This window comes from Armigeres subalbatus, chromosome 2 (assembly GCF_024139115.2).
Source record: "Armigeres subalbatus isolate Guangzhou_Male chromosome 2, GZ_Asu_2, whole genome shotgun sequence".
Taxonomy (NCBI): Eukaryota; Metazoa; Arthropoda; class Insecta; order Diptera; family Culicidae; genus Armigeres; species Armigeres subalbatus.
Genome location: NC_085140.1, coordinates 145,299,657 through 145,326,362, shown reverse-complemented (window position 1 = coordinate 145,326,362; position 26,706 = coordinate 145,299,657). Strand labels below are relative to the sequence as shown.

The window sequence follows — 26,706 nt, the reverse complement described above, 5'->3', positions numbered from 1 at the left end:
CCCTATTTTGCTTTTGTCAAGAAAAAACTGTTGACTGATAATTTTCCCGTGAAAAAGGCGGAACACGTCCTGCCGAAACGTCGGGTAATTCAAAATATAGCCGCTTTGATCAACCCAGAGACTGAGAAGACCCTTCCGAAAGTTCCTCCAGCGATTCATTTAAGATTGCCCTCAGGGATTTCTCTCCAGGTGGAAGTGTTGATTTAATTCTTAGTAGCAATATGCTGCATGGCGCGTCTTAGCCTGGTGGTGACATCCGTTGCTACAAAGCTTTAGGAAAGTGGTTACTAACCTTTTCGGGGCCGCGACTTCTTTTATGATCATCCAGGGGGCCCACGCACTCCTGAATATGTAATGCTGAAATCAAGAAAAAACATATATTTTCAAGTAATATCATTACAATATCGTTTATCATTCTAATGTGACATTCTTCAGCAGTAACTCATCCTGTGTGATTTTTGAACCTGCATTTCTGAAACCAGCTTCGCTTTACAAGTTTGCGTGTCTGATAAAACCAATCTCAAATCTTCATCAATATTTAATACAGGGGTTAGACAAAAAGGTTGAGATAGGCCAAATTTTCTCGAAGTTCAAGTCAGCATAACTTTGCGTAGAATGATCCGATTTTGATAAAATTGAGACCATCGGACGCGGAAACTCTTCTAGTATACTATCCAAAATCTAAGATAGGTCCATGGCCACCGGAGATGTTCCGGGTTTTCCAAGGGTATGTTAAAAATGCATTTTTTCTTCTGCTTGTCATTTTATTGGACGTTTTTTGCCATCATGTTTTATGTTTTTCCCAGAAACTATAACTAATATGCTGACCAATGATGACTGCAGATTCAAAATCCATTAGGTATACGCAAAGGTATGACCATTTTCGTGAAAACGGTACCTGATTGACCATACAACCTGAAAAAATGTCACTTTCGCAGAACATCCGGAACCAGTTACAAATTGGCCAGAGAGTCAAAAGTCCTCAAAATATATTTTTAGTAAAGATCCTATATTCATCGTCTTGGGAAAACATGAATTTTGACACCCATATATGCATGGGTCCAGATGATGCCAAAACCGGCTCTTCCTGGAAGGCCCTTGGAACCTGCTATAAGGGTGGCACTATCATTTTGGAAAAATTTCTGTAATCATCGTCTCACAAAGCCATGAAGTTAGATACTCATATTTGCATTATTCCGATCTGTTATCATTTTTTCATGTTCCCGGGACCTTTTTACGGAAATAGCCTTATCTCTGCGTAGTTTTCAAGGATTCTCGATCTACAGCCACCATTGGTCGGCATATAAGTTCTAGTTTTTGGACAAAGCATAAAACATGATGAAAATAAACGTCACATAAAATGACAAGCAGTGGAAAAAATGCATCTTAAACGTACCCTAGGAAACCCCGGAACATCTCCGGTGGCCAAGGACCAATCTCAGTATACTAGAAGAGTTTCCGCGTCCGATGGTCTCAATTTTATCAAAATCGGATCATTCTACGCAAAGTTATGCTGACTTGAACTTCGAGAAAATTTAGCCTATCTCAACCTTTTTGTCTAACCCCTATATGTTTCTCGCTTTGGTCTTTATCAGAAATTGTTTTGAAAATCCACTATCGCATAGGTAATCAGAAGAAAACGATATTAGAATCTCCAAAGTTGGGACGATGATTTGGAATACGATTCGTGTATTGCACAACACAACTGGCTCAATTATGTTCACCAAATAATTCACGCATGTCTCAATATTAGTTCTGAATTTCCCCGAAAAGGCTGGCCAGTGGCCACGTCCAATGTAAAAAAAACGTACTGCAAAGTAATGAAGCAATGTAATGAAGAAAATTTGAAATTTACATTTCTAATCTCATTCATCCCACAATTCAAAAACGCGAGAACATCGCCTTTTGATAACCAACGTACGGCAGTGAAGAAAAGAAGAACCTCGAGATATGAAATTCATATATTTGCAGAGTTTTTCGAACAAACGTTTCAGATTTGATTCACAATTGGTCGGGGTTCTGCTAAATCGCACCAAGCGGCTTTTTGACTGTATTGTGTTACTTTTGTAAAAAACATAAAACTTTATCCATATCTATATTTATTATAATTTTCCGACAAACTGTGGTAATCCTGCAGGGACACTGTTCTGGGAAAAAACGTTTTTGAAGGTCACGTCTCCACGCTCAGCCATGAGCATTAATAAAAACAAAAGGAAGGGGGAGTCTCTGAATTCTCCACTTCCTTCAAAGAAACAAGGTTTAAGAAAGTCCTGCCCAAGCGCGGAAAAAATAGAAGGAAGCTGGAGACTTCAGATATTCCTTCTAAATCTAACGTTGACATTATTTCTTCTCCTATCGAACTGAGTAATCAGTTCGATTTGATTAATGACGAATTTGAGGAAATCGAATCTACCTCTAGCCCAGGTGATTCGATTCATGCGAAGAAACAACGGATTTCGCCAATTGTGGTATCTGTTGTCGAGTTTTCTGGCTTTCGGAATCAGGAATCAGGGGATCAAGGTTTCATTTCAGATTACTAGGAAGGGTGACTGCCGCGTTTTGCTGGGATCTTTTGACGATCGCAAACGTCTTCTTCAGTATTTAACTGAGAAGCGCCATAAGCAGGCCTGGAAGCGGGTCACTTTTTAGTGACTTGGTCACCTTTTTCGGGCTAGTCACTAAAAAGTCTCTTTTTTCGACCTCAAGTCACTAAAGCCACTTTTTCTCGCAAAAAGTCACTATTTTCAACTATTTTGAAACTTTTGACTAAGATTTTTTTATAAAGCTTTATCCATCGGAAGCTGTTTTGTTTATGGCAGAAATTGAAAATTGGCGGAAATGATCTTGGAAAAATGATCACTCAACTCAAACTTTATGCAGTAGGGGAAGGTAAGAAGGCTTGATTCTCCCCTGTTTTACCAAGAACTAAACTGCCCAACAGTAACACAGGTTTTACTATCTTGCTTATCTATGGTGAGCTGGAAATGATTGAGTTTGTGGGGAGGATTAACAAACAATTTACAAAATCAACCAAAATGCATGTTACAAATGCTATCATTTTTCACAGCACAAATCCATAAATATGCTAAATGATCTTCACTGATAAAAATGCCATCATTCCACCACAACTTCAGGATATTTGAATTTTGAGTTGTTGCCTCAATTTGAGGAGACTTTATCTCGAATTAGGTATCCATATAAACATTTGTCTAAAAAAATCAAGAAAATATAATTTGTTCTCAAGCGGCTTTTTTACAGATGTAATGAAGGGTTTGCTCTAAGCAAATATTTATTGAGTAGATATCAAGAAAAGCGATCAAGTCTCTCCAATTTTGAAGATTGCATGCGCTGTCGAATTCCATAGCAAAAATCGTTCATGAATACGCACCTCAAGTCGGAAAATCTGCGTATTTTGGAGTTAAAATATTTAAAAATTCAGAGAGCATGTTCCTATTTACAAGCAGGAGGTCGAACGTTCAATCCCAAGCTCGTTGTACATGAATCTTCATAATTTTTGTATTGTTTTCTACCAAAACGATCCTATTGTTGTTCCTGTTGCACTAAAAATTCCAAAAACATCCGTGGCACCTATGACAAATCGTTAGAGTTCTCTGCATCTTTCTTAAGTAGGCAGCTAATCCAATGATCGTAATTTTCACTTATTCTCACGAGAAGGAAATGCTCATTCACGCAGATATTCGCCGAGAAATAATTTTCAGGAAAGAAAAACAGGTGTTAAGAGTGATAACCATATTTCGATCACTTCCAGTGGCGTAAACATTTGATTTGCTTGCAGACTACTCATAGTTTTAAATTGCCCTGCTTTTTACTGATATTGAGTAAAATTTCCGTGGGGTTAAAAGAGAGGGCAATAATTTTACTTAGTCTCTGAGTAGATACCGAGTACGATTTTCATTTTTCTTCTGAGCTTGTTTTAAGAGAAAAGAGTGGCGAGTGAAAGATGTTTTCCGCCACAAATTACAAAAAAATATTCTCCTTCGACCCAAAAACGCTTGATTTCGTCTCATCGAACTTGCAATTGAAATTGGAAGTCACTATTTGGTCACTTTTTCTGCAACTGAAAGTCACTATTTGGTCCCTTTTTTCGTCAGCTTTGGTCACTAAAGTCACTATTTTGAGTGGCTTCGGTCACTACCAGCCCTGCATAAGTTCTTCACATACGACGACAAAACTGAGCGATTGTTCAAAGTCGTCTTGAAAGGTCTCCTCAGTGAGGATAAATCACTGGATGAGATTAAAATTGAAATTTCTCAATTACTTGGATTTGCGCCAGTCCAAGTAATTAAGATGAAAAAGAAATCACACTCTGGTTCTTCCCAGAGGGGCATTTCTCAAGAATTTTATTTAGTTCATTTTAACAAAAGTGAACTAAATAATATGAAAAGTGTGGAAAAGGCCTGTATTATGTCTCATGTCCGTGTTACATGGGAACATTTCCGCAGGCCTGGGGGAAATTTCCAAAACCCCACCCAGTGCCGTAAGTGCCAAAAGTGGGTTCATGGAACCAAACATTGTCACATGGATGCTAAATGCATGATTTGTGGTGGAACCGCTCACGTTAAGGACGCTTGTCCTGTGAGAGAAGATTCCAATAAATTTAAGTGTACAAATTGTGGGGGCAATCATAAATCCAATTTCTGGGAATGCCCTTCACGCAAAAAAGTTTTGAATTCCCGTGCAAAATTGATGACGGGAAATTCCAATCGGATCCCCGATTCGACGGGTAGAAATTTTACAAACGCTCAAAATTCGAAACCAGTCACCGGTCGAGCAATTCATACCCACTACAATTCACGAACAAATTTTACTGCTCCTCAACGGTAGAAGCACTTCAGTAAATTCCAATTTTTCCAATGTACCTACGTATGCAAACATCGCTGCTGGTACTTAGTTTCTCAAAATGAGGTTTATACCCATGTCCCAACGGAAAATAATGGTCATGTTGCCGATTCAGGTAGCATGTCTGCTTCCGATTTTGATTTATAACCTGACCTGAATAATTGCATCACATGATTGATGCAATGTTCAAAGCAAATACCATACCTGAAGCTGTTCAGGTTGGTATAAAGTACACACAAAAAATTGTTATCGGACTCCGTTTTAATGGATCCAAATAATTGTGTGAAAGTTCTAAGTTGGAATGCCCGCTCTCTAAATAATAAGGAAGATGAATTATTCAACTTCTTAACAGTTCATAATGTGCATATTGCCATTATAACTGAGATATATTTAAAACCAGGACTCTCCATTAAAAGAGATCCAAATTATTTTATCTACAGAAATGATCGTCTTGACACCGCCTATGGTGGGGTCGCCATTGTCATTAATAGACGTATCAAACATAAATTATTTCCTTCGTTCGAAACCAATGTTTTTGAAACCTTGGGAGTTTCTGTTGAAACACATTTTGGACAATTTTCCTTCATTGCAGCCTATTTGCCTTTTCAATGCAATGGGCAGCAAAAGAATTTGTTGAAAGCTGATCTTCAAATTCTGACTCGCAACAAATCAAAATTCTTCGTAATTGATGACTGCAATGCCAAACACCGTTCATGGAATAATGCTCAAAGCAATTCCAATGGCAAAATTTTATTTGAAGATTGTTCTGCGGGATATTATACTATTCAATATCCCAATGGCCCAACTTGTTTTGCATCCACTCGAAATCCATCGACAATTGATTTGGTTTTAACGGATTCAACTCAGCTGTGTGGCCAATTGAACCGTTTGTTTGAGAAACTGCATATGTAACATTTTTGGTCAAAATGAGATTTTTATATATTCTGAATCCTCGTCCAAAAATACATATTCTGACAAAAAATACGAAAAAAAAAATTTTGTTCAGGAATGTATGAATTTTTTTTCGTTTGTTTGAGAAACTACATATATCCACGTACTTTGAAGAGCAATTGTGGAGTACTGCTTACATTTTTTGCTCTGAAAGTGCCCCTGGGTGTTGAGTTTTACCAAAAACTATTGATCTGTATCGAAGAAATCGAAAGATTCGGTGCAAATTTGTTCAAAAACAGTTTTTTGTTGATTTCTCGAAAAAGTGTAAAATGGACTTATGCAGTTTCTCAAACAAATGATTCAATTGGTAACTCATGCTGACTTTGACTCTGATCACCTTCCTGTGACATTTGAAATCTCACAAGAAGCCATTTATAATCCAATCAGCTCTACTTTCAATTACCATAGGGCTGATTGGGATTTGTATGAAACGTATATCGATAGGAATTTTGATGTTGATATTCCTCTCGATACCAAAAGTGATATTGATAATGCTCTCGTATCTCTGACAAATTTAATTGTCGAAGCCAGAGGCATTGCAATTCCTAAATGTGAAATTAAATTCAACTCCATTATTATTGATGACGATCTTCAGCTACTGAATCGTCTTAAAAATGTGAGGCGAAGGCAATACCAAAGAACTCGCGATCCCGCGTTGAGATTTGCAAAATGAAATTAAAAAACGTTTCGCTATTCTGAGAAATACCAACTTTAAGAATAATGTCTCGAAGTTGGATCCCAGTTCGAAACCCTTTTGAAAATTAACGAAAATTGTAAAAAAAAACCTCAAAAGCCAATTCCAGCGCTTAATTCATTTCATTTATTTAGTTAACATCTAAACAGATAACACTGAATCAACAATTTGACGCCACAATGCACGGTTCGAGGCCGCATCTCTCCATCCTCGGATACGCCCCACGCTCGCCAAGTCGTTCTGCACCTGGTCTGCCCATCTCGCTCGCTGCGCTCCACGCCGTCTCGTACCTGCCGGATCGGAAGCGAACACCATCTTTGCAGGGTTGCCGTCCGGCATTCTTGCAACATGTCCTGCCCATCGTACCCTTCCGGCTTTAGCTACCTTCTGGATACTGGGTTCGCCGTAGAGTTGGGCGAGCTCATGGTTCATTCTTCGCCGCCACACACCGTCTTCTTGCACACCGCCAAAGATGGTCCTAAGCACCCGTCTCTCGAATACTCCGAGTGCTTGCAAGTCCTCCTCGAGCATTGTCCATGTTTCATGTCCGTAGAGGACTACCGGTCTTATTAACGTCTTGTACATGACACATTTGGTGCGGTGGCGAATCTTTTTCGACCGCAGTTTCTTCTGGAGCCCGTAGTAGGCCCGACTTCCACAGATGATGCGCCTTCGTATTTCACGACTAACGTTGTTGTCAGCCGTTAGCAAGGATCCGAGGTAGACGAATTCCTCGACCACCTCGAAGGTATCCCCGTCTATCGTAACACTGCTTCCCAGGCGGGCCCTGTCGCGCTCGGTTCCGCCCACAAGCATGTACTTTGTCTTTGACGCATTCACCACCAGTCCAACTTTTGTTGCTTCACGTTTCAGGCGGGTGTACAGTTCTGCCACCTTTGCAAATGTTCGGCCGACAATGTCCATGTCATCCGCGAAGCAAATAAATTGACTGGATCTGTTGAAAATCGTACCCCGGCTGTTACACCCGGCTCTCCGCATGACACCTTCTAGCGCAATGTTGAACAACAGGCACGAAAGTCCATCACCTTGTCTTAGTCCCCGGCGCGATTCGAACGAACTGGAGTGTTCGCCCGAAATCTTCACACAGTTTTGCACACCATCCACCGTTGCTCTGATCAGTCTGGTAAGCTTCCCAGGAAGCTGTTCTCGTCCATAATTTTCCATAGCTCTACGCGGTCTATACTGTCGTATGCCGCCTTGAAATCAACGAACAGATGGTGCGTTGGGACCTGGTATTCACGGCATTTTGAAGGATTTGCCGTACAGTAAAGATCTGGTCCGTTGTCGAGCGGCCGTCAACGAAGCCGGCTTGATAACTTCCCACGAACTCGTTCACTAATGGTGACAGACGACGGAAGATGATCTGGGATATCACTTTGTAGGCGGCATTAAGGATGGTGATCGCTCGAAAGTTCTCACACTCCAGTTTGTCGCCTTTCTTGTAGATGGGGCATATAACCCCTTCCTTCCACTCCTCCGGTAGCTGTTCGGTTTCCCAGATTCTGACTATCAGTTTGTGCAGGCAAGTGGCCAGCTTTTCCGGGCCCATCTTGATGAGCTCAGCTCCGATACCATCCTTACCAGCTGCTTTATTGGTCTTTAGCTGTTGAATGGCATCCTTAACTTCCCTCAAGGTGGGGGCTGGTTGGCTTCCATCGTCCGCTGAACTGACGTAGTCATCTCCTCCGCTGCCTTGACTTTCACTGCCTGTACTCTCAGCGCCATTCAGATGTTCCTCGTAGTGCTGCTTCCACCTTTCGATCACCACACGTTCGTCCGTCAAGATGCTCCCATCCTTATCCCGGCACATTTCGGCTCGCGGCACGAAGCCTTTGCGGGATGCGTTGAGCTTCTGATAGAACTTGCGTGTATCTTGAGAACGGCACAGCTTAAGAGAGCGCTTAAAGAGAGAAATAAAATTTTATTAACAAATGGCGAAAAGGCTCAAAAACTTGCTCAGCAGTTCGAGAGTGCCCATCATTTTAGTCTAGGTCTCACTAGTCCAATTGAGGATCAAGTTACACGGAGCTTCGAAGACATTCTCAACCAAGAGAATGTTTTTGACCCTTCGTTGGGAACTAATTTGGATGAAGTGAGATCTATTACTAGAAAATTTAAAAATATGAAAGCCCCGGGTGATGATGGTATGTTCTACATACTTATCAAAAAACTTCCTGAGAGCTCTTTATCCTTTTTGATTAATTTATTTAACAAAAGTTTTCAATTGGCATACTTCCCAGATAAATGGAAAAACGCCAAAGTTGTTCCAATTTTGAAGCCGGACAAAAATCCAGCTGAGGCTTCTAGTTATCGCCCAATCAGTTTGCTTTCTTCAATAAGCAAACTGTTTGCAAAGATTATTTTAACTGGAATGATGGTTCATATTAATGACAATTCTATTTTTGCTGATGAGCAATTTGGTTTTCGCCATGGGCATTCAACCACTCATCAGTTATTAAGAGTTACGAACTTAATTCGGCTCAACAAATCTGAAGGATATTCGACTGGAGTTGCTCTTCTTGATATAGAGAAAGCATTTGACAGTGTTTGGCATGAAGGTTTGATTGTAAAATTGATGAATTTTAATTTTCCTCTGTACATTATTAAACTGATCCAAAATTATTTATCAGATCGCTCACTACAGGTAATCTATCAGATTTAGAATTCTGATAGTTTACCTGTAAGAGCTGGTGTTCCCCAAGGCAGCATACTGGGGCCCATTTTGTATAACATTTTTACTTCTGACTTACCTGATTTACCACCAGGGTGTCAAAAATCTTTATTTGCAGATGACACAGGTCTCTCAGCCAAAGGGCGTAGCCTTCGTGTCATTTGTAGTAGATTACAAAAAGTTTGGATATTTTCTCCACTGACTGGCAAAAATGGAAAAGTTTCCCGGAGGCTGCCGAAACTCAGCTTATAATTTTCCCACATAAGCCGAGAGCTTCTTATTTGAAACCTTCTAGCAGACATATTGTCACTATGAATGGGGTTCCAATTAATTGGTCTAGCGAAGCCAAATATTTAGGACTTCTGCTAGATCAAAAATTAACTTTTAAAAATCACATTGAAGGCCTTCAAGCCAAATGTAACAAATATATTAAGTGTCTATATCCACTTATAAACAGAAAATCAAAACTTTGTCTTAAGAACAAACTTTTGATTTACAAACAAATGTTTAGACCTGCCATGTTGTATGCTGTGCCAATATGGACTAGTTGCTGCAATACCAGAAAGAAGGCACTTCAGAGGATTCAAAATAAAATTCTGAAAATGATTCTGAAGTTGCCTCCGTGGTATAGTACCAATGAACTTCATAGAATTTCTAATATTGAGACATTGCAACAAATGTCCAACAAAATAATTTTAGACAAAAATCCTTGCAATCTTCTATTGCAACGATTAACTCCTTGTACCCTTAGTATAAAATAGGTTAAGATTAGTTTAAGTTGAAAACATTGTAATACCTACATGGTTCAATTCAACCAGAGGAAAAATTCTAACTGCCAGAGGCAAGTGAAATGTATTAATAATAACTAAAAATATAACATAGCAAATAAGGATGATAGTGTTAAGAAAACACGGAACACCTAGTCTAAGAGATGAATGCATGTATTAGATAATTAGCAAATAAAATTAGTAAAAAAAAAAAACGAGAAACATGAATTTCGTTCATTGTTGGCCTCGAAGTTGGTAAGTTGCTGGAATCAGTCAATGTAACAGGAAGTGAAATGCTTTTATTGCCTGCGTATACTTGCCTGCGATGGGTGGTTGGAAGACTCTTTTACCGAACTCGTACACATGACAGTGATGGCTGCTGAACGCTAGCAGGAGTGGCTCGACTGTGACGAGAGGAATAGAGTCTTCCACGAGGCTAGCTGGCGTGTATCCCGATGACGCAATCAGCACAAGACAATCGTTTTTAGTTGCAATAACTTATCTGTAACCGAATCTGGTCATACATAGATTCTTGTTATCTATGTGCAACATATGTGCTGCTCGGGCAGCAGGGACTATGTCCAAGGGCTTGACGATCCCTCCCCAGGCCATCTGCGAGTTGTGGTGCCTGCCTAGGATGTGGTGGGGTTTGACAGTGGGCCCTGTTAAACCTCTATAAAAAGCTGCATGTATCCGCAAGTAGGCTCCGCCAAAGCGACCGTGTGCCGCTCAAAGCGCACAAGCCCAAGTCCTGGTGTTAGGTGGGACGCTAAACAGCCCTGACACGACGGCCCTCCGACGAGACAGGAGGTTTGCGCAGGCCCAATAAGCCGCCTTTAAAAACAACCATTACGAACAACATAGAAGATAATACGACTCGATACAATCGGCAACGACCTAGGCGACGAATAAAGGATCACGATTGGAAGCTTGGAACATGGAACTGCAAGTCGCTAGACTTCGCAGGTTGCGATAGGATAATCTACGATGAATTACATCCCCGCAACTTCGATGTTGTAGCGCTGCAGGAAATCTGCTGGACAGGACAGAAAGTGTGGAAAAGCGGGCATCGAGCGGCTACCTTCTACCAAAGCTGTGGCACCACCAACGAGCTGGGAACCGGCTTCATAGTGCTGGGAAAGATGCGCCAACGCGTGATTGGGTGGCAGCCAATCAACGCAAGGATGTGCAAGCGGAGGATAACCGTTTCTTCAACTATAGCATCATCAACGTGCACTGCCCACACGAAGGGAGATCCGACGACGAGAAAGAAGCGTTCTATGCGCAGCTGGAGCAGACATACGATGGATGCCCACTGCGGGACGTCAAAATCGTTATCGGTGACATGAACGCTCAGGTAGGAAGGGAGGAAATGTATAGACCGGTCATCGGACCAGATAGTCTGCATACCGTATCGAACGACAACGGCCAACGATGCATAAACTTTGCAGCCTCCCGCGGAATGGTAGTCCGAAGCACTTTCTTCCCCCGCAAGAATATCCACAAGGCCACATGGAAATCACCTAATCAAGTAACGGAAAACCAAATCGACCACGTTCTAATCGACGGTAAATTCTTCTCCGACATCACGAACGTACGCACTTACCGCAGTGCGAATATTGAATCCGACCACTACCTCGTTGCAGTATGTCTGCGCTCAAAACTCTCGACGGTGTACAACACGCGTCGGAGTCGTCCGCCGCGGCTAAACATTGGGCGGCTACAAGACGGTAGACTAGCCCAAGACTACGCGCAGCAGCTGGAAGTGGCACTCCCAACGGAAGAGCAGCTAGGCGCAGCATCTCTTGAAGATGGCTGGAGAGATATTCGATCCGCCATTGGAAGCACCGCAACCGCTGCACTAGGCACGGTGGCTCCGGATCAGAGAAACGACTGGTATGACGGCGAATGTGAGCAGTTAGTTGAGGAGAAGAATGCAGCATGGGCGAGATTGCTGCAACACCGCACGAGGGCGAACGAGGCACGATACGAACGGGCGCGGAACAGACAAAACTCGATTTTCCGGAGGAAAAAGCGCCAGCAGGAAGATCGAGACCGTGAAGAGACGGAGGAACTGTACCGCGCTAATAACGCACGAAAGTTTTATGAGAAGTTGAACCGTTCACGTAAGGGCCACGTGCCACAGCCCGATATGTGTAAGGACATAAACGGGAACCTTCTTACGAACGAGCGTGAGGTGATCCAAAGGTAGCGGCAGCACTACGAAGAGCACCTGAATGGCGATATGGCAGACAACGGTGGCGGTATGGTAATGAACCTAGGAGCACGCGCGCAGGACATGCGACTTCCGGCTCCGAATCTCCAGGAAATCCAGGAGGAGATCGGCCGGCTGAAAAACAACAAAGCCCCTGGAGTTGACCAACTACCAGGAGAGCTGTTTAAACACGGTGGTGAAGCACTGGCTAGAGCGCTGCACTGGGTGATTACCAAGGTTTGGGAGGATGAGGTTCTGCCGCAGGAGTGGATGGAAGGTGTCGTGTGTCCCATCTACAAAAGGGCGATAAGCTGGATTGTAGCAACTACCGCGCAATCACATTGCTGAACGCCGCCTACAAGGTACTCTCCCAAATTTTATGCCGTCGACTAACACCAATTGCAAGAGAGTTCGTGGGGCAGTACCAGGCGGGATTTATGGGTGAACGCTCTACCACAGACCAGGTGTTCGCCATACGTCAGGTATTGCAGAAATGCCGCGAATACAACGTGCCCACACATCATCTATTTATCGACTTCAAAGCCGCATATGATACAATCGATCGGGACCAGCTAATGCACGAAAACGGATTTCCGGATAAACTGATACGGTTGATCAAGGCGACGATGGATCGGGTGATGTGCGTAGTTCGAGTTTCAGGGGCATTCTCGAGTCCCTTCGAAACCCGTAGAGGGTTACGGCAAGGTGATGGTCTTTCGTGTCTGCTATTCAACATCGCTTTGGAGGAGTAATACGAAGGGCAGGGATTGACACGAGTGGTACGATTTTCACGAAGTCCGTCCAGTTATTTGGCTTCGCCGACGACATTGATATCATGGCACGTAACTTTGAGAGGATGGAGGAAGCCTACATCAGACTGAAAAGCGAAGCTAAACGGATTGGACTAGTCATCAACACGTCGAAGACGAAGTACATGATAGGAAGAGGCTCAAGAGAGGTCAATGTGAGCCACCCACCACGAGTTTCTATCGGTGGTGACGAAATCGAGGTGGTTGAAGAATTCGTGTACTTGGGCTCACTGGTGACCGCCGATAACGATACCAGCAGAGAAATTCGGAGACGCATAGTGGCTGGAAATCGTACGTACTTTGGACTCCGCAAGACGCTCCGATCGAATAGAGTTCGCCGCCGTACCAAACTGACTATCTACAAAACGCTTATAAGACCGGTAGTTCTCTACGGACACGAGACCTGGACGATGCTCGTGGAGGACCAACGCGCACTGGGAGTTTTCGAAAGGAAAGTGTTGCGTACCATCTATGGTGGGGTGCAGATGGCGGACGGTACGTGGAGGAGGCGAATGAACCACGAGTTGCATCAGCTGTTGGGAGAACCATCCATCGTTCACACCGCAAAAATCGGAAGACTGCGGTGGGCCGGGCACGTAGCCAGAATGTCGGACAGTAATCCGGTGAAAATGGTTCTCGACAACGATCCGACGGGAACAAGAAGGCGAGGTGCACAGCGGGCAAGGTGGATCGATCAGGTGGAGGACGACTTGCGGACCCTCCGCAGACTGCGTGGTTGGCGAAGTGCAGCCTTGAACCGAGCTGAATGGAGAAGTCTTTTATGTGCAGCACAGGCCACTCCGGCCTTAGTCTGATGATAAATAAATAAAATGTGCTGCTCGGGTACTAAGGTAAGCTTGCTCGATGATGATGGGCCGATGGCGGAATCGATATGTATGTTCACGATGTGCCGTGATGAGTTCGCCCAAGAAACGGTTGATGCTTGGCTGTTAGAAGTAGAGGGCTTGCAAGCATGTATCCCGGAGCGAATGATGATGAATGTTGAGAGTTTAGAATCTTCACATTTCTTGTAGTGTCGGAAGCATTACTGCAGGTACGTTTTTTTTTGTTTGGTTCAAAGGGACGAACAGAGATACCTTCTGGCCAGTACCAAGGATCACCCACCACACTTGTTGCAGTTTTGCAAACGGTGATTTTTTTTTCTTTTACTAGACACGAGTGTACGTTTGAGATTTCCATGACGTGTTTCTTGACATCCTCCTCATTCTGATCAGATTCGAAAGGGGCCACGTAGTATCCCGAGTAGCACACTTGCTACATATCAGTCACTGTGACTCATATGCGACCAAATCCAGTCACATTGGAGTTGCTACAACCAAATCGATTTGAACTGTGCTACTTGGGGATTCGACGTCATTAGTACTGAGATGCAGAAGCTACTTTTAGTGTGATGAGATTCTGTAGAGCTACGAATATTAAGGCTAGTATTGGGAACTGGTGTATCTTTAGGACTGTTGGCTAGTGCGGTTTGAGTTACTGGGAGATGACCGAGTTGCATTACCAGCAAACGTTGAATTAGATCGCTGAGGTGGTGCAGATGGTGTCGAAATGTTGAATCCTGTTGTTTTCGTTGTCGAATTTTTGGAGCAGGTTGGACGATCGGAGATAATCTGCACACGTTTGTTCGATCCAACAACAAACTTGTCCGGGATGTGTGCAATAGTTGTTTATCTCATCCATAACCTCGAAAAAGGACGTCTCTTCACAGGACCTTGATCGGTTAATGGGACCGTCGATAAGATCGCCGAAGTTCAGCTTATTAATGATATCGAGAATTCCCTGTATTTATTATGGAGAGCGATACCGCAACAATAGGATTATAGTGCTACCGCAATATAGGGCTCAAAAGATTCAGATTTTTTTAATAATCATTTTGAATAGAATTTGTCAAATGAAAGGTGTTCTAGTGGTTAATTCAAAGAGTTTTAGCGGATCCACAATTATTTTTGATGCTATTATATCCAGAATGAACTATTTTCACACTATTGCAATATTAGGACATACCACAACGATAGGACGTTTTACACTTCATCACTTCTTACTTCACACTTCTCACATCTTTCTTTTTGCATCATATTCTTTTTTGACTCGACGTCACACTTCTTATTTCTTATGTGAAGTGTAAAGTGTGAAATGTTTCTTTCAAACGAAATTCGCCAAGATGGCCTGACTCCAAGCATTTAGATATGGAGAATAAATCAAACATCGTTGGAGGCTCTACCCGCATTCAGAGAAAAGCTTAGAACATTTAGCTGAGCTCTCTCATTGCTTTTGCAGTTTTGCTGTTTTCCGTAGACTATTATAAGTAATAGAGCCGTGACTAAACTTCTGATAGCGATTACTTATGGCAACATCATCTACACGTTTCTCTGATAATCTCCAAGACACAACTACGTTGAATAATGCTTCCGTTTAGCGTAAATCCTGGACTTGATGAAAATTGAGAATGTAGAACGCATTCGTACTCAACTGTGTTCTTGTTATCGAGTATATATACTTCAATGTCGATTGGAAGAATATTGACTTTAACCGAGTCATCTTTCATTTTTGATATTCCAGCTAGTAGTAAACCGGATAGATTGAGCGAAAGTGGAAGGCCGTGGCCTTGGTCCCTCACAAAATGTCAATCACTTTTTCAGCTTACTCTTTCGTGATTGATGGTGTCTTTCTAGTATTCTCCCGAAACTCCCCATTAACTGTAAAGCTGAATACGCGAAACCATGGCAATTGCAATTAATGTACGATATGCTGTGTAATGTAGTTCTTTTAGCGCTTGAACCAAATTCAGATGACGTGGGGAAAAACGTGTTTGATTCCTCCTGCATCAAGCTTACTCAGTACGGGAGTACTGAATTTTCGGTACATATTCCGCCGGCAAAGAATCCTTATCACGAAATTGCGCGAATGCTTAATTCATCCTTCGCCGTAGATCCGTTTCCCCACCTATTGCTGAATTTCATAAACTTCCATGAAGAATCGTGTTGTATTTTTCATAATTGAGGTTCTCAGCCGTGGGCTTGTTCTTTTCAGAAGGAAGCATGCTGGGCTGTGACATATTTGCCGAACTGTAAAACATTTTACGTCTTCCGTATTAGAGCCGCCCTCACAAATGTTCCCGTTCGAATGTTTGCTATTGGTTTTGTACTTTGACCACATTCCACCCCATTTATGAATCAACTTCCAGTAGGGAGGCTTTTCTCATTTAATATTTAGCCATATTAGGTTTAGCAATCCTATGCCTTTGCTCACTAAGATAACTAGCGGTCGGATTGAAAAACCGTTTTAAAATTTTATTCAGAAGGAAATTTAAATAAATGACAATGAAGAGAATAATAATAGAAGAGAATGGTAATAGGTGTCGTTCTGTGATAGTCAACGAATATAGTAGAAGAAGGTATTTTCTCCACGATTTAATGGTAAGTACTGCCTTTCTGTTATTTATGAACTGTCATGAAACGATTAATTCAGGACAGTCCATACATTATCATATCTGTTTAATTAGATCGACTGCGTCGTTCAAACACAACAAGCATCCGTTCCAATGTCCTACTGGGGTAATCGATTTCCTAAGGTGTTTAGCTTTTACTGCTCTACATATGATATACGAGGAATCATAAAACAAAATTATGAGCTCGAGCCCGCAAGCAGTTTGCTTTATTCTTTACCTCTTTTGAAGTCATAAATTGTCATAACTGGCATAGCGAAAGACCTGTATGAATAGGGTTTTTGTTTGCAGGGATGAATATCGGAATATGGGGCTTACTAGCATCATTTTGATGATTGTCCCCTTGTCCACTTGCGTTGTAATATTATTCCATATTATTTTCATAGAGATCAACATTAAACTAATTTAATAGTTGATCTAGTTGAAAATACCAAGTTCTATGTTAACATATGTTATTCTCACTTTTTAAACAATATTCATTTATGTTTTCTATTACACATTTTCCTTACATCTACGCACCTATTTAAACAGAAAGAATGTAGGCCAATTGTAACAAATGCCAAACGCCATTATTGGGCTTAATGAGCTTCATATCCTGCCTATGCCAAATATTTGTCTGTTTTACACTGTTTCATAAATCTATCACGCGCTCTATCTTCCAGCACATGTAAATCGGACAGTGCACTGAGAACGTTCGCCAGCGGCTACCGTCCACCGAGAGGAAGCGATAAAATTCGCACTGCATCCGGTCCCTGCGTGCTGCCCCGACACGAGGACGTGCTGCTCATGAACGAATCGGAAATGAACCAGGAGGATAATTTTGCCCAACTGAGAAACAATGAACAGCCAACGGCTCCGCATCCGCTGCCGATGCCCGAGTACGGGGGCTACTTTGCTCCGCTGACGGAGTTCTTGCCAGATGCGACCAGCCCCATCAGTGGCTTCCATCGCTGCAACGTCGCCGTGATGCTTCTGACGGACATAGTGGTGGATGGGATACCGGGCCTGGACTGGACATTGCACATTCCTCTCATGTTACACATTCTGTTTCTCGGCTTGGATCACACGAGGCCGATTGTGCGCGACCACTGTAAAAAGTTGCTGCTGAATCTACTGGTGAGTAGTAACGATTTTAGATGTCTTTTTCGAATATTGTTGTTGGTTTATTTTGATCTATTACGCTCCTGAAACTATTTTTCGAAACAATATAAAAGAACTTATACTCATTCTCCGATGTGCTGCTTACTGTTGAAAAATTAACACAAATTGATGCTTAAGATGAATAGGGTAACCGTACCCTTAGTGGAGGTAGCACCAATAGTGGAGGTAGTGGGGTTTTAATGAGGTTTATCATAATTATACACTTCACGATGGTTTCAGTTGATGCGTCGTGCTTTAAATATCATGTTAAATGCAACTTATCTTAAGATTTCGCTTGAAAAACTATTGAAAACAATGATTTTCCTTAACAAAATTGACTCCCTTGCACCTATAGTGGTGCAACTGTACCAATAGTGGCGAGTCTCATAAGAAACCAATGGATAGCACCACTATAGGAACCAAAATTATTTTTTACCACCACTAAAGGAACAGTGTACCCATAGTGGTGCAAGCAATATTTGGTAATTGTTGATGTTAAATGACATCTATCTCATTTTTGTTAGCAAATTTATTAGTTTATCTATTGACTAAGATATTAAAGCTGAAGGTTTCTTTTGTGGATCTACTAATACCTCCACTATTGGTACCGTTACCCTATCTCTATATTTACTCTTTAAGAGTATTATAAAATCAGCATAAAACCAAAATGCTACTAGGGTATGTGTGCATTGAGATAGAGAACCGAAACGGTAACCCTAAAACAAAACAACAAAACAAAAATGCTCCCAAAAATAGCGATTTTGAACAAAAACAATAAGTTTGGTTCGCTGACCCCACAATTATGGGTACATTCTAATATTGCGACATTTACTCCTATTTAGACCCACCTTGAATAAATGATTATCACAGTCGAATCTCGCACACGATTTCGCAGTGCGTCAAGTTTACTACACACAAAGGTTATCTAATTTTTTTCAAACAATTTTTATTTTGAAATATGTATAAGTATATTCTAATTCTTGGAATTTCGTTCCAAATTCCAAAGTTTCACTAAGAGTCCCATATTCTCTGATACTAATTAGAATCATAATTTCTAAAATTTCCAAGAATTTTGAACGTTTATTTTTATTTTTCAATGCCATTATATTCACATTAAGGCATTCCGAATAACTGCTCAGTATTTATTAGGCACTTCTATGGTTTTTACTTGGGATGTTTCAAAGCCAATCTATTATATTTTTAAATTCTTTAGCAAACCTCTATCAGCCCTTGACTGGTTCATCACTTATCTACTATTTTCCCATGCTTATATCTTTTCACATGCATCTTCTTCTTCTTCTTCTTATTGGCATTACATCCCCACACTGGGACAGAGCCGCCTCGCAGCTTAGTGTTCATTTAGCACTTCCACAGTTATTAATTGCGAGGTTTCTAAGCCAGGTTACCATTTTTGCATTCGTATATCATGAGGCTAGCACGATGATACTTCTATGCCCAGGGTAGGCGAGACAATTTCCAATCCGAAAATTGCCTAGACCGGCACCGGGAATCGAACCCAGCCACTCTCAGCATGGTCTTGCTTTGTAGCCGTGCGTCTTACCGCACGGTTAAGGAGGGCCCCATTCACATGCATATATCTTCCTAATCGGGAATTGAACCCAGCCATTTCACCATGGTCTTGCAGCGAAAGACTAACATTTTCAGGAACTATTGAACCAATTTAGCAAAATAATTAAATCCCTACTTTGAATGCTTTTTCAGTTGTTTGTCCAGTACTAATTTTTATTTTAAACATTCTCCGGGAATTTTTCCGGAACTTCCTGCAAGAATTCCTTCGAAAATGCCTTAGAGGGTTCTTCCGAAATTATTTTGGTAATACCCTCGGATTTTTGTTTATTTTTTTCTATTCTTTCGTCAATTAGTAACTCCATTGGAAACTATTTCATTCACTAATTAATGTTCGAAAGATTTCCTGGAAGAAATTCGGAAAGAATTTCTGAAGAAATCTTTGAAGGAATCTCTCCGGGAATTCTCCCAAAACTTCCTGCATTAATTCATTTTCAATCATCATGGGTTCTTTTCTAAATTGTTTCTGTAATACCTTCGGATTTTTGTTTATTTTTGTATGTTTTAATATTTCGAAAATTCAATTAGTAACTCCATTGGAAACTATTTTATTCTCTAATTAAGTTTCAAATGATTTCCTGGAAGAAATTCCGAAAGAATTTATGAAGAAATCTACGAAGGAATCTCGGAGGCTTTTCGAAGAAACTTTTAAAGAAATCCTTAGAGGAATATCCCAAGGAATTCTTGGCGGATTTGTTTAGTTTATTGAAGAAAACATAAATTTTGAGGAGTTCTCAAATTATTGGAGGAGTTTTTGGAGATATTCCTGGAGCGTTTTGTGAAGGAATTTTCAACTGAATTTCCGAAGGCATTTTTAAAAGAGAGTCTGAATGGAATTTCGAAAATAATTCCCGTTGGAACTGTTTAAAGAGTTTTTGAAGATATTTCTAAAAGACTTGCCAAAAGAGTTCTCAATGGAATTTCCAGAGGAACCCAGAAAGGAATTTCTGAAGGAATTTTTGAAGGAATTTGCGGAGATATTCTCAAACGAATTTATGAAGAAATTATAATACATTTTCAGAAGAAATGTCTACTGGTAATTTCTTAATTAATTCGCAATTTCCTCCAGAAATTCCCTTGCTTCGTATAGGAATTCCCTCGGAAATTGTCTCAAGCAGTTCTACAAAATCTCCTCCGGAAACGAATTCCTGAAAGTCTTTCGGAAATTATTTCAGGTATTCCTGGGAATTTCCCTTAGGAATTAGTTCGGAATTTCCTCTACGGATTCCATCAAAAATTTGTTTAGGAAAATCTTGGAAAAATCGTTAGGGTATTCTCCAGAAAATTCCTTCAGAAATTCTTCTAAAAATTCCTTGCTAAGTTCTAGGTCGATTTTTTCTTAAGAATTTCTGAACAAGTTCCTAAAAGAATATCCGAAGAAATTTCTGAATGATTTTTCAAAGTAACTCCTGAAGGAACTTCCGACAGACCAGAGACGAGCCAGCCTAGGGCTGAAAGTCTCCTTAATAAAAATAATAAAAAAAACTTCCGACAGTCTTAAATTTCTCCGAAAATTCCTTGGGACATTCTGTCAAGACTTCGTTTGGATATAGCTTCTGAAAATCCTTCGCAAATTCCTTTTGAAATATCTACAGAAAATGTTTTAGGAGTTCCTTAGGAAATTGTTTCAGAATTCCTCCAAAAATTCTCTAGAAGCTACTTCAGAAATTCTTTTATGAATTAATTTGGAAATTTCTTTCATCTTTGGAAATTTTCTTAGGAATTTATTTAAAAATTAATTTACGAATTCCTTCGGAAGATTCTTTTAGGAATTCCTTCGGATTTTTTTTAAATTCCTCTAGGAACTCAGTAAGTTCGTTGACAATTTTTCCTGAAATTCCCATAGAAATTCTTTCAAAACTACCTTAAGCAATTTCTAGAGAATTTCTCCGGGTGATTCTTTGAAAATTCTTTGGTAACGTTAGGGATAAATCCTTGGACTTCTTTCCTCAGAAATTTTTTCACATTTTTTCGGGATATCTTCAGAAATTCATTCAAAACTCCTTTAGAAATTTCTTCGAAATTTAAAGGAATTTTGAATTCTTTTTCGGATGCATTTGGAAATTCTGTTAGAAATTCCTTTCAAAATGTCTGAGGGGATTTGAGGGGAAATTCCTCCAAAAATTCTGCTGGAAATGCCTTCATAAACTTTTTCCGACATTACTTCAGGAATTTCCTCGAAAAGTCCTATAGAAAAATCTTGTAAGAATTCCATCGGAAACTAGTTCATTCTTTAATAAATTTCCGAATGAATTCCTGCAGGAATATTGTATGGTTTTACTGAAGGAATTTCCCAAAGAGAATCTGAATGCATTTTAGAAAGAATACCTATATGAATTGGGGGCCCTCCTGAGCCGTGTGGTAAGACGCGCGACTACAAAGCAAGACCATGCTGAGGGTGGCTGGGTTCGATTCCCGGTGCTGGTATAGGCAATTTTCGGATTGGAAATTGTCTCGACTTCTCTGCTTAGCTTAGCTTAGCATAAACTGACTGTACATATCAATTGTTGCTACTCCGTGATTGATCAGAGCTGGTGCGAATTGCACTTGGAAAGAAATTGTCTTGACTTCTCTTGGCATAAAAGTATCATCGTGTAAGCCTCATGATATACGAATGCAAAAATGGTTACTTGGCTCAGAAACCTCGCAGTTAAAAACTGTGGCAGTGCTTAATGAACACTAAACTGCGAGGCGGCTCTGTCCCAGTGTGGGGATGTAATGCCAATATAAAAAAAACTATATGAATTTCTGCAAACAATCCTAGTTTCCTCCAAAACTTCCTATGGGAACTCCACCAAGATTTTTTTTTTGTATATTTAACCAAATGTCAGAAGAAATTCTCACTTAGCTAGTATTCATTTTTAGTTATGTTGATCATCTATGGAGATTTATGCATACAAGAACGCGAAGTGCGGAAAAAACTGTCCGTGGCTTATTGGATTCTATCCTGTATGTCCTTCCAGGATCCAAGAGTCACAGCATGTAAACGAAGTAACACTGCAAATTCTCTACAAAAATAAATATGTAGCCATTCAAACATTGCCCAATCATCTAGAACAGCGGTTCTCAACCTGGGGTACATGTACCCCTGGGGGTACCTTCGCTGACCCTAGGGGGTACCTCGGACAAAAATGCGTAATGGCGGACATATTACAATTTCAATCAAGTTGATAAAGTTTTGATAATTGTGTGTTTTCTATTTCAAAAATTTATATTGTACATAATATGTAATGCGATCAATAAATCCCTCAATAAATCAAATCAATAAACCAGCACAATGTATGAAGGGCTGGAACGAAAGATCAAACAAACAAAACGTCGAATGAACAAAAAGATTTTTTTTCACTAAAACTCGGTTGCTTCATTGCAACAGGATTAGAAGCATCCTTTTACGCCTCTCGGAAGCATTATTCCAAGCAACTCGAAGGCTTCCTTTCAAGAGGCTCGAAAGCCTCCTCTCAAGAGGCTCGGAAGCCTCCTCTCAAGAGGCTCGGGAGCCTCCTCTCAAGAGGCTCGGGAGCCTCCTCTCAAGAGTCTCGGAAGCCTCCTCTCAAGAGCCTCGGAAGCCTCCTCTAAAGAGGCTCGGAGCCTCCTCTTAAGAGGCTCGGAAGCCTCCTCTCAAGAGGCTCGGAAGCCTCCTCTCAAGAGGCTCGGAAGCCTCCTCTCAAGAGGCTCGGAAGCCTCCTCTCAAGAGGCTCGGAAGCGTCCTCTCAAGAGGCTCGGAAGTCTCCTCTCAAGAGGCTCGGAAGCCTCCTTCCAAGAGGCTCGGAAGCCTCCTCTCAAGAGGCTCGGAAGTCTCCTCTCAAGAGGCTCGGAAGCCTCCTCTCAAGAGGCTCGGAAGCCTCCTCTCAAGAGGTTCGGAAGCTTCCTCTCAAGAGGCTCAGAAGCCTCCTCTCAAGAGGCTCAGGCCTCCTCTCAAGAGGCTCAGAAGCCTCCTCTCAAGAGGCCTGGAAGCCTCCTCTCAAGAGCTCGGAAGCCTCCTCTCAAGAGGCTCAAGCCTCCTCTCAAGAGGCTCAGGCCTCCTCTCCAAGAGGCTCGGAAGCCTCCTCTCAAGAGGCTCAGGCCTCCTCTCAAGAGGCTCAGAAGCCTCCTCTCAAGAGGCTCAGAAGCCTCCTCTCAAGAGGCTCAGAAGCCTCCTCTCAAGAGGCTCAGGAAGCCTTCTCTCAAGAGGCTCAGAAGCCTCCTCTCAAGAGGCTTGGAAGCCTCCTCTCAAGAGGCTCAAGCCTCCTCTCAAGAGGCTCAGAAGCCTCCTCTCAAGAGGCTTGGAAGCCTCCTCTCAAGAGGCTCAGAAGCCTCCTCTCAAGAGGCTCAGAAGCCTCCTCTCAAGAGGCTCAGGAAGCCTCCTCTCAAGAGGCTCAGGCCTCCTCTCAAGAGGCTCAGAAGCCTCCTCTCAAGAGGCTCAGAAGCCTCCTCTCAAGAGGCTCAGGCCTCCTCCTCCTCAAGAGGCTCAGGAAGCCTCCTCTCAAGAGGCTCAGGAAGCCTCCTCTCAAGAGGCTCAGGCCTCCTCTCAAGAGGCTCAGAAGCCTCCTCTCAAGAGGCTCGAAGCCTCCTCTCAAGAGGCTCAGGAAGCCTCCTCTCAAGAGGCTCAGGAAGCCTCCTCTCCAAGAGGCCTGGAAGCCTCCTCTCAAGAGGCTCAGAAGCCTCCTCTCAAGAGGCTCGGAAGCCTCCTATCAAGAGGCTCAGAAGCCTCCTCTCAAGAGGCTTGGAAGCCTCCTCTCAAGAGACTCAGAAGCATCCTCTCAAGAGACTCAGAAGCCTCCTCTCAAGAGACTCAGAAGCCTCCTCTCAAGAGGCTCGGAAGCCTCCTCTCTAGAGGCTCGGAAGCCTCCTCTCTAGAGGCTCGGAAGCCTCCTCTCAAGAGGCTTGGAAGCCTCCTCTCAAGAGGCTCAGGCCTCCTCTCAAGAGGCTCAGAGCCTCCTCTCAAGAGGCTCGGAAGCCTCCTCTCAAGAGGCTCAGGCCTCCTCTCAAGAGGCTCAGAAGCCTCCTCTCAAGAGGCTCAGAAGCCTCCTCTCAAGAGGCTCAGGAAGCCTCCTCTCAAGAGGCTCAGGCCTCCTCTCAAGAGGCTCAGGCCTCCTCTCAAGAGCTCAGGAAGCCTCCTCTCAAGAGGCTCAGGAAGCCTCCTCTCAAGAGGCTCGGAAGCCTCCTCTCAAGAGGCTCAGGCCTCCTCTCAAGGGGCTCAGGCCTCCTCTCAAGAGGCTCAGAAGCCTCCTCTCAAGAGGCTCAGGCCTCCTCTCAAGAGGCTCAGAAGCCTCCTCTCAAGAGGCCTCAAGCCTCCTCTCAAGAGGCTCAGAAGCCTCCTCTCAAGAGGCTCGGAAGCCTCCTCTCAAGAGGCTCAGGCCTCCTCTCAAGAGGCTCAGGAAGCCTCCTCTCAAGAGGCTCAGAAGCCTCCTCTCAAGAGGCTCAGGCCTCCTCTCAAGAGGCTCAGAAGCCTCCTCTCAAGAGGCTCAGGAAGCCTCCTCTCAAGAGGCTCAGAGCCTCCTCTCAAGAGGCTCAGGAAGCCTCCTCTCAAGAGGCTCAGGAAGCCTCCTCTCAAGAGGCTCGAAGCCTCCTCTCAAGAGGCTCAGAAGCCTCCTCTCAAGAGGCTCAGGAAGCCTCCTCTCAAGAGGCTCAGAGCCTCCTCTCAAGAGGCTCAGAAGCCTCCTCTCAAGAGGCTCAGGCCTCCTCTCAAGAGGCTCAGAAGCCTCCTCTCAAGAGGCTCAAGCCTCCTCTCAAGAGGCTCAGAAGCCTCCTCTCAAGAGGCTCCAGGCCTCCTCTCAAGAGGCTCAGGCCTCCTCTCAAGAGGCTCAGGAAGCCTCCTCTCAAGAGGCTCAGGCCTCCTCTCAAGAGGCCTCAAGCCTCCTCTCAAGAGGCTCAGGAAGCCTCCTCTCAAGAGGCTCAGAAGCCTCCTCTCAGAGGCTCAGGCCTCCTCTCCAAGAGGCTCAGGCCTCCTCTCAAGAGGCTCAGGAAGCCTCCTCTCAAGAGGCTCAGGCCTCCTCTCAAGAGGCTCAGGAAGCCTCCTCTCCAAGAGGCTCAGGCCTCCTCTCAAGAGGCTCGGAAGCCTCCTCTCAAGAGGCTCAGAAGCCTCCTCTCAAGAGGCTCAGGCCTCCTCTCAAGAGGCTCAGGAAGCCTCCTCTCAAGAGGCTCAGGCCTCCTCTCTAGAGGCTCGAAGCCTCCTCTCAGAGGCTCAGGAAGCCTCCTCTCAAGAGGCTCAGGCCTCCTCTCAAGAGGCTCGGAAGCCTCCTCTCAAGAGGCGCAGAGCCTCCTCTCAAGAGGCTCAGAAGCCTCCTCTCAAGAGGCTCAAGCCTCCTCTCAAGAGGCTCAGAAGCCTCCTCTCAAGAGGCTCAGGAAGCCTCCTCTCAAGAGGCTCAGAGCCTCCTCTCAAGAGACTCCAAAGCCTCCTCTCAAGAGGCTCGGAAGCCTCCTCTCAAGAGGCTCGGAAGCCTCCTCTCAAGGGGCTCGGAAGCCTCCTCTCAAGAGGCTCGGAAGCCTCCTCTCAAGAGGCTCGGAAGCCTCCTCTCAAGAGGCTCGGAAGCCTCCTCTCAAGAGGCTCGGAAGCCTCCTCTCAAGAGGCTCGGAAGCCTCCTCTCAAGAGGCTCGGAAGCCTCCTCTCAAGAGGTACGGAAGCCTTCTTTCAAGAGGCTCGGAAGCCTCCTTTCCAGAAGCTCAAAAGCCTTCTTTTCTAGAAGCGAAAAAGCCTCCTTTTCTAGAGACTCAAAAACCTCCTTTCAAGATGCTCGGAAGCATTCTTTCAAGAGGCTCGGAAGCCTTCTTCCAAGAGGCTCTAAAGCCTCCTTTCAAGAGGCTTTGAAACCTTTTTCCAAGAGGATCGGAAATCTCCTTTCGAGAGGCTCGGAAGCCTCTTTTTAAGAGGTTCGGAAGCCTCCTTTCAAGTGGTTAGGTTGCCTTCTTTCAAGAGGCTCGTAAGCCTGCTTTCAAGAGGCTCGGAAGTCTACTTTCAAGTGGTTCGGAAGCCTTCTTTCAAGAGGCTCGTCATCCTTCTTTAAAGAAGCTCGGAAGCCTCGCTTCAAGAAGCTCAGAATTCTTCTTGCAATAAGCTGGGAAGCATACTTTCAAGAGGCTCAGAAGCGTTCTTTCAAGATGCAACGGGAGTGGCTCGAAAACCTTCAAGAGGCTCGGAAGCCTCTCTACAAGATGCTCAGAAGCCTCTCTACAAGAGGCTCAGAAGCCTCTAATAAAGAGGCGCGGAAGCCTACTATAAAGGGACTCAAAAGTTTAAAGGAGCTTCCCTTCAAAAGGGCTCGGAATTATGTTTTCAAGAGGATTGGAAGCCTTCTTTCGAGAGGGGGTACCTCAAATCATGCAAAAATCCGAGGGGGTACCTCTCAAGAAAAAGGTTGAGAACCGCTGGTATAGAAAATCAGTTCGATTTTTTCTGAAATTTAGATACATTGAGAAGTAAAACGACTGGAGTGTATCAAAATCTTGAATTGAAAAGGTTTCACGCCATGCCAGTTCACGCCGCCGCCGCCACCGCCGATGATATGACCGGCATACAAGTCTAATACCATGCTGAAGGAGACTGAGT

At 43.2% G+C, this 26,706-nt stretch overlaps 1 protein-coding gene across 2 annotated transcripts in view; it reads left to right on the top strand.

Annotated features, from left to right (window-relative positions):
- The window catches only part of LOC134210954 (protein furry), a 393,572-nt gene that overhangs the window by 273,659 nt on the left and 93,207 nt on the right, over window positions 1-26,706 (top strand). For both annotated transcript variants that reach the window (XM_062687409.1, XM_062687410.1), the window contains one exon: window positions 17,117-17,570. In XM_062687409.1, coding sequence (XP_062543393.1) covers window positions 17,117-17,570 — 454 coding nt within the window. The remainder of the gene's footprint in view (window positions 1-17,116; window positions 17,571-26,706) is intronic.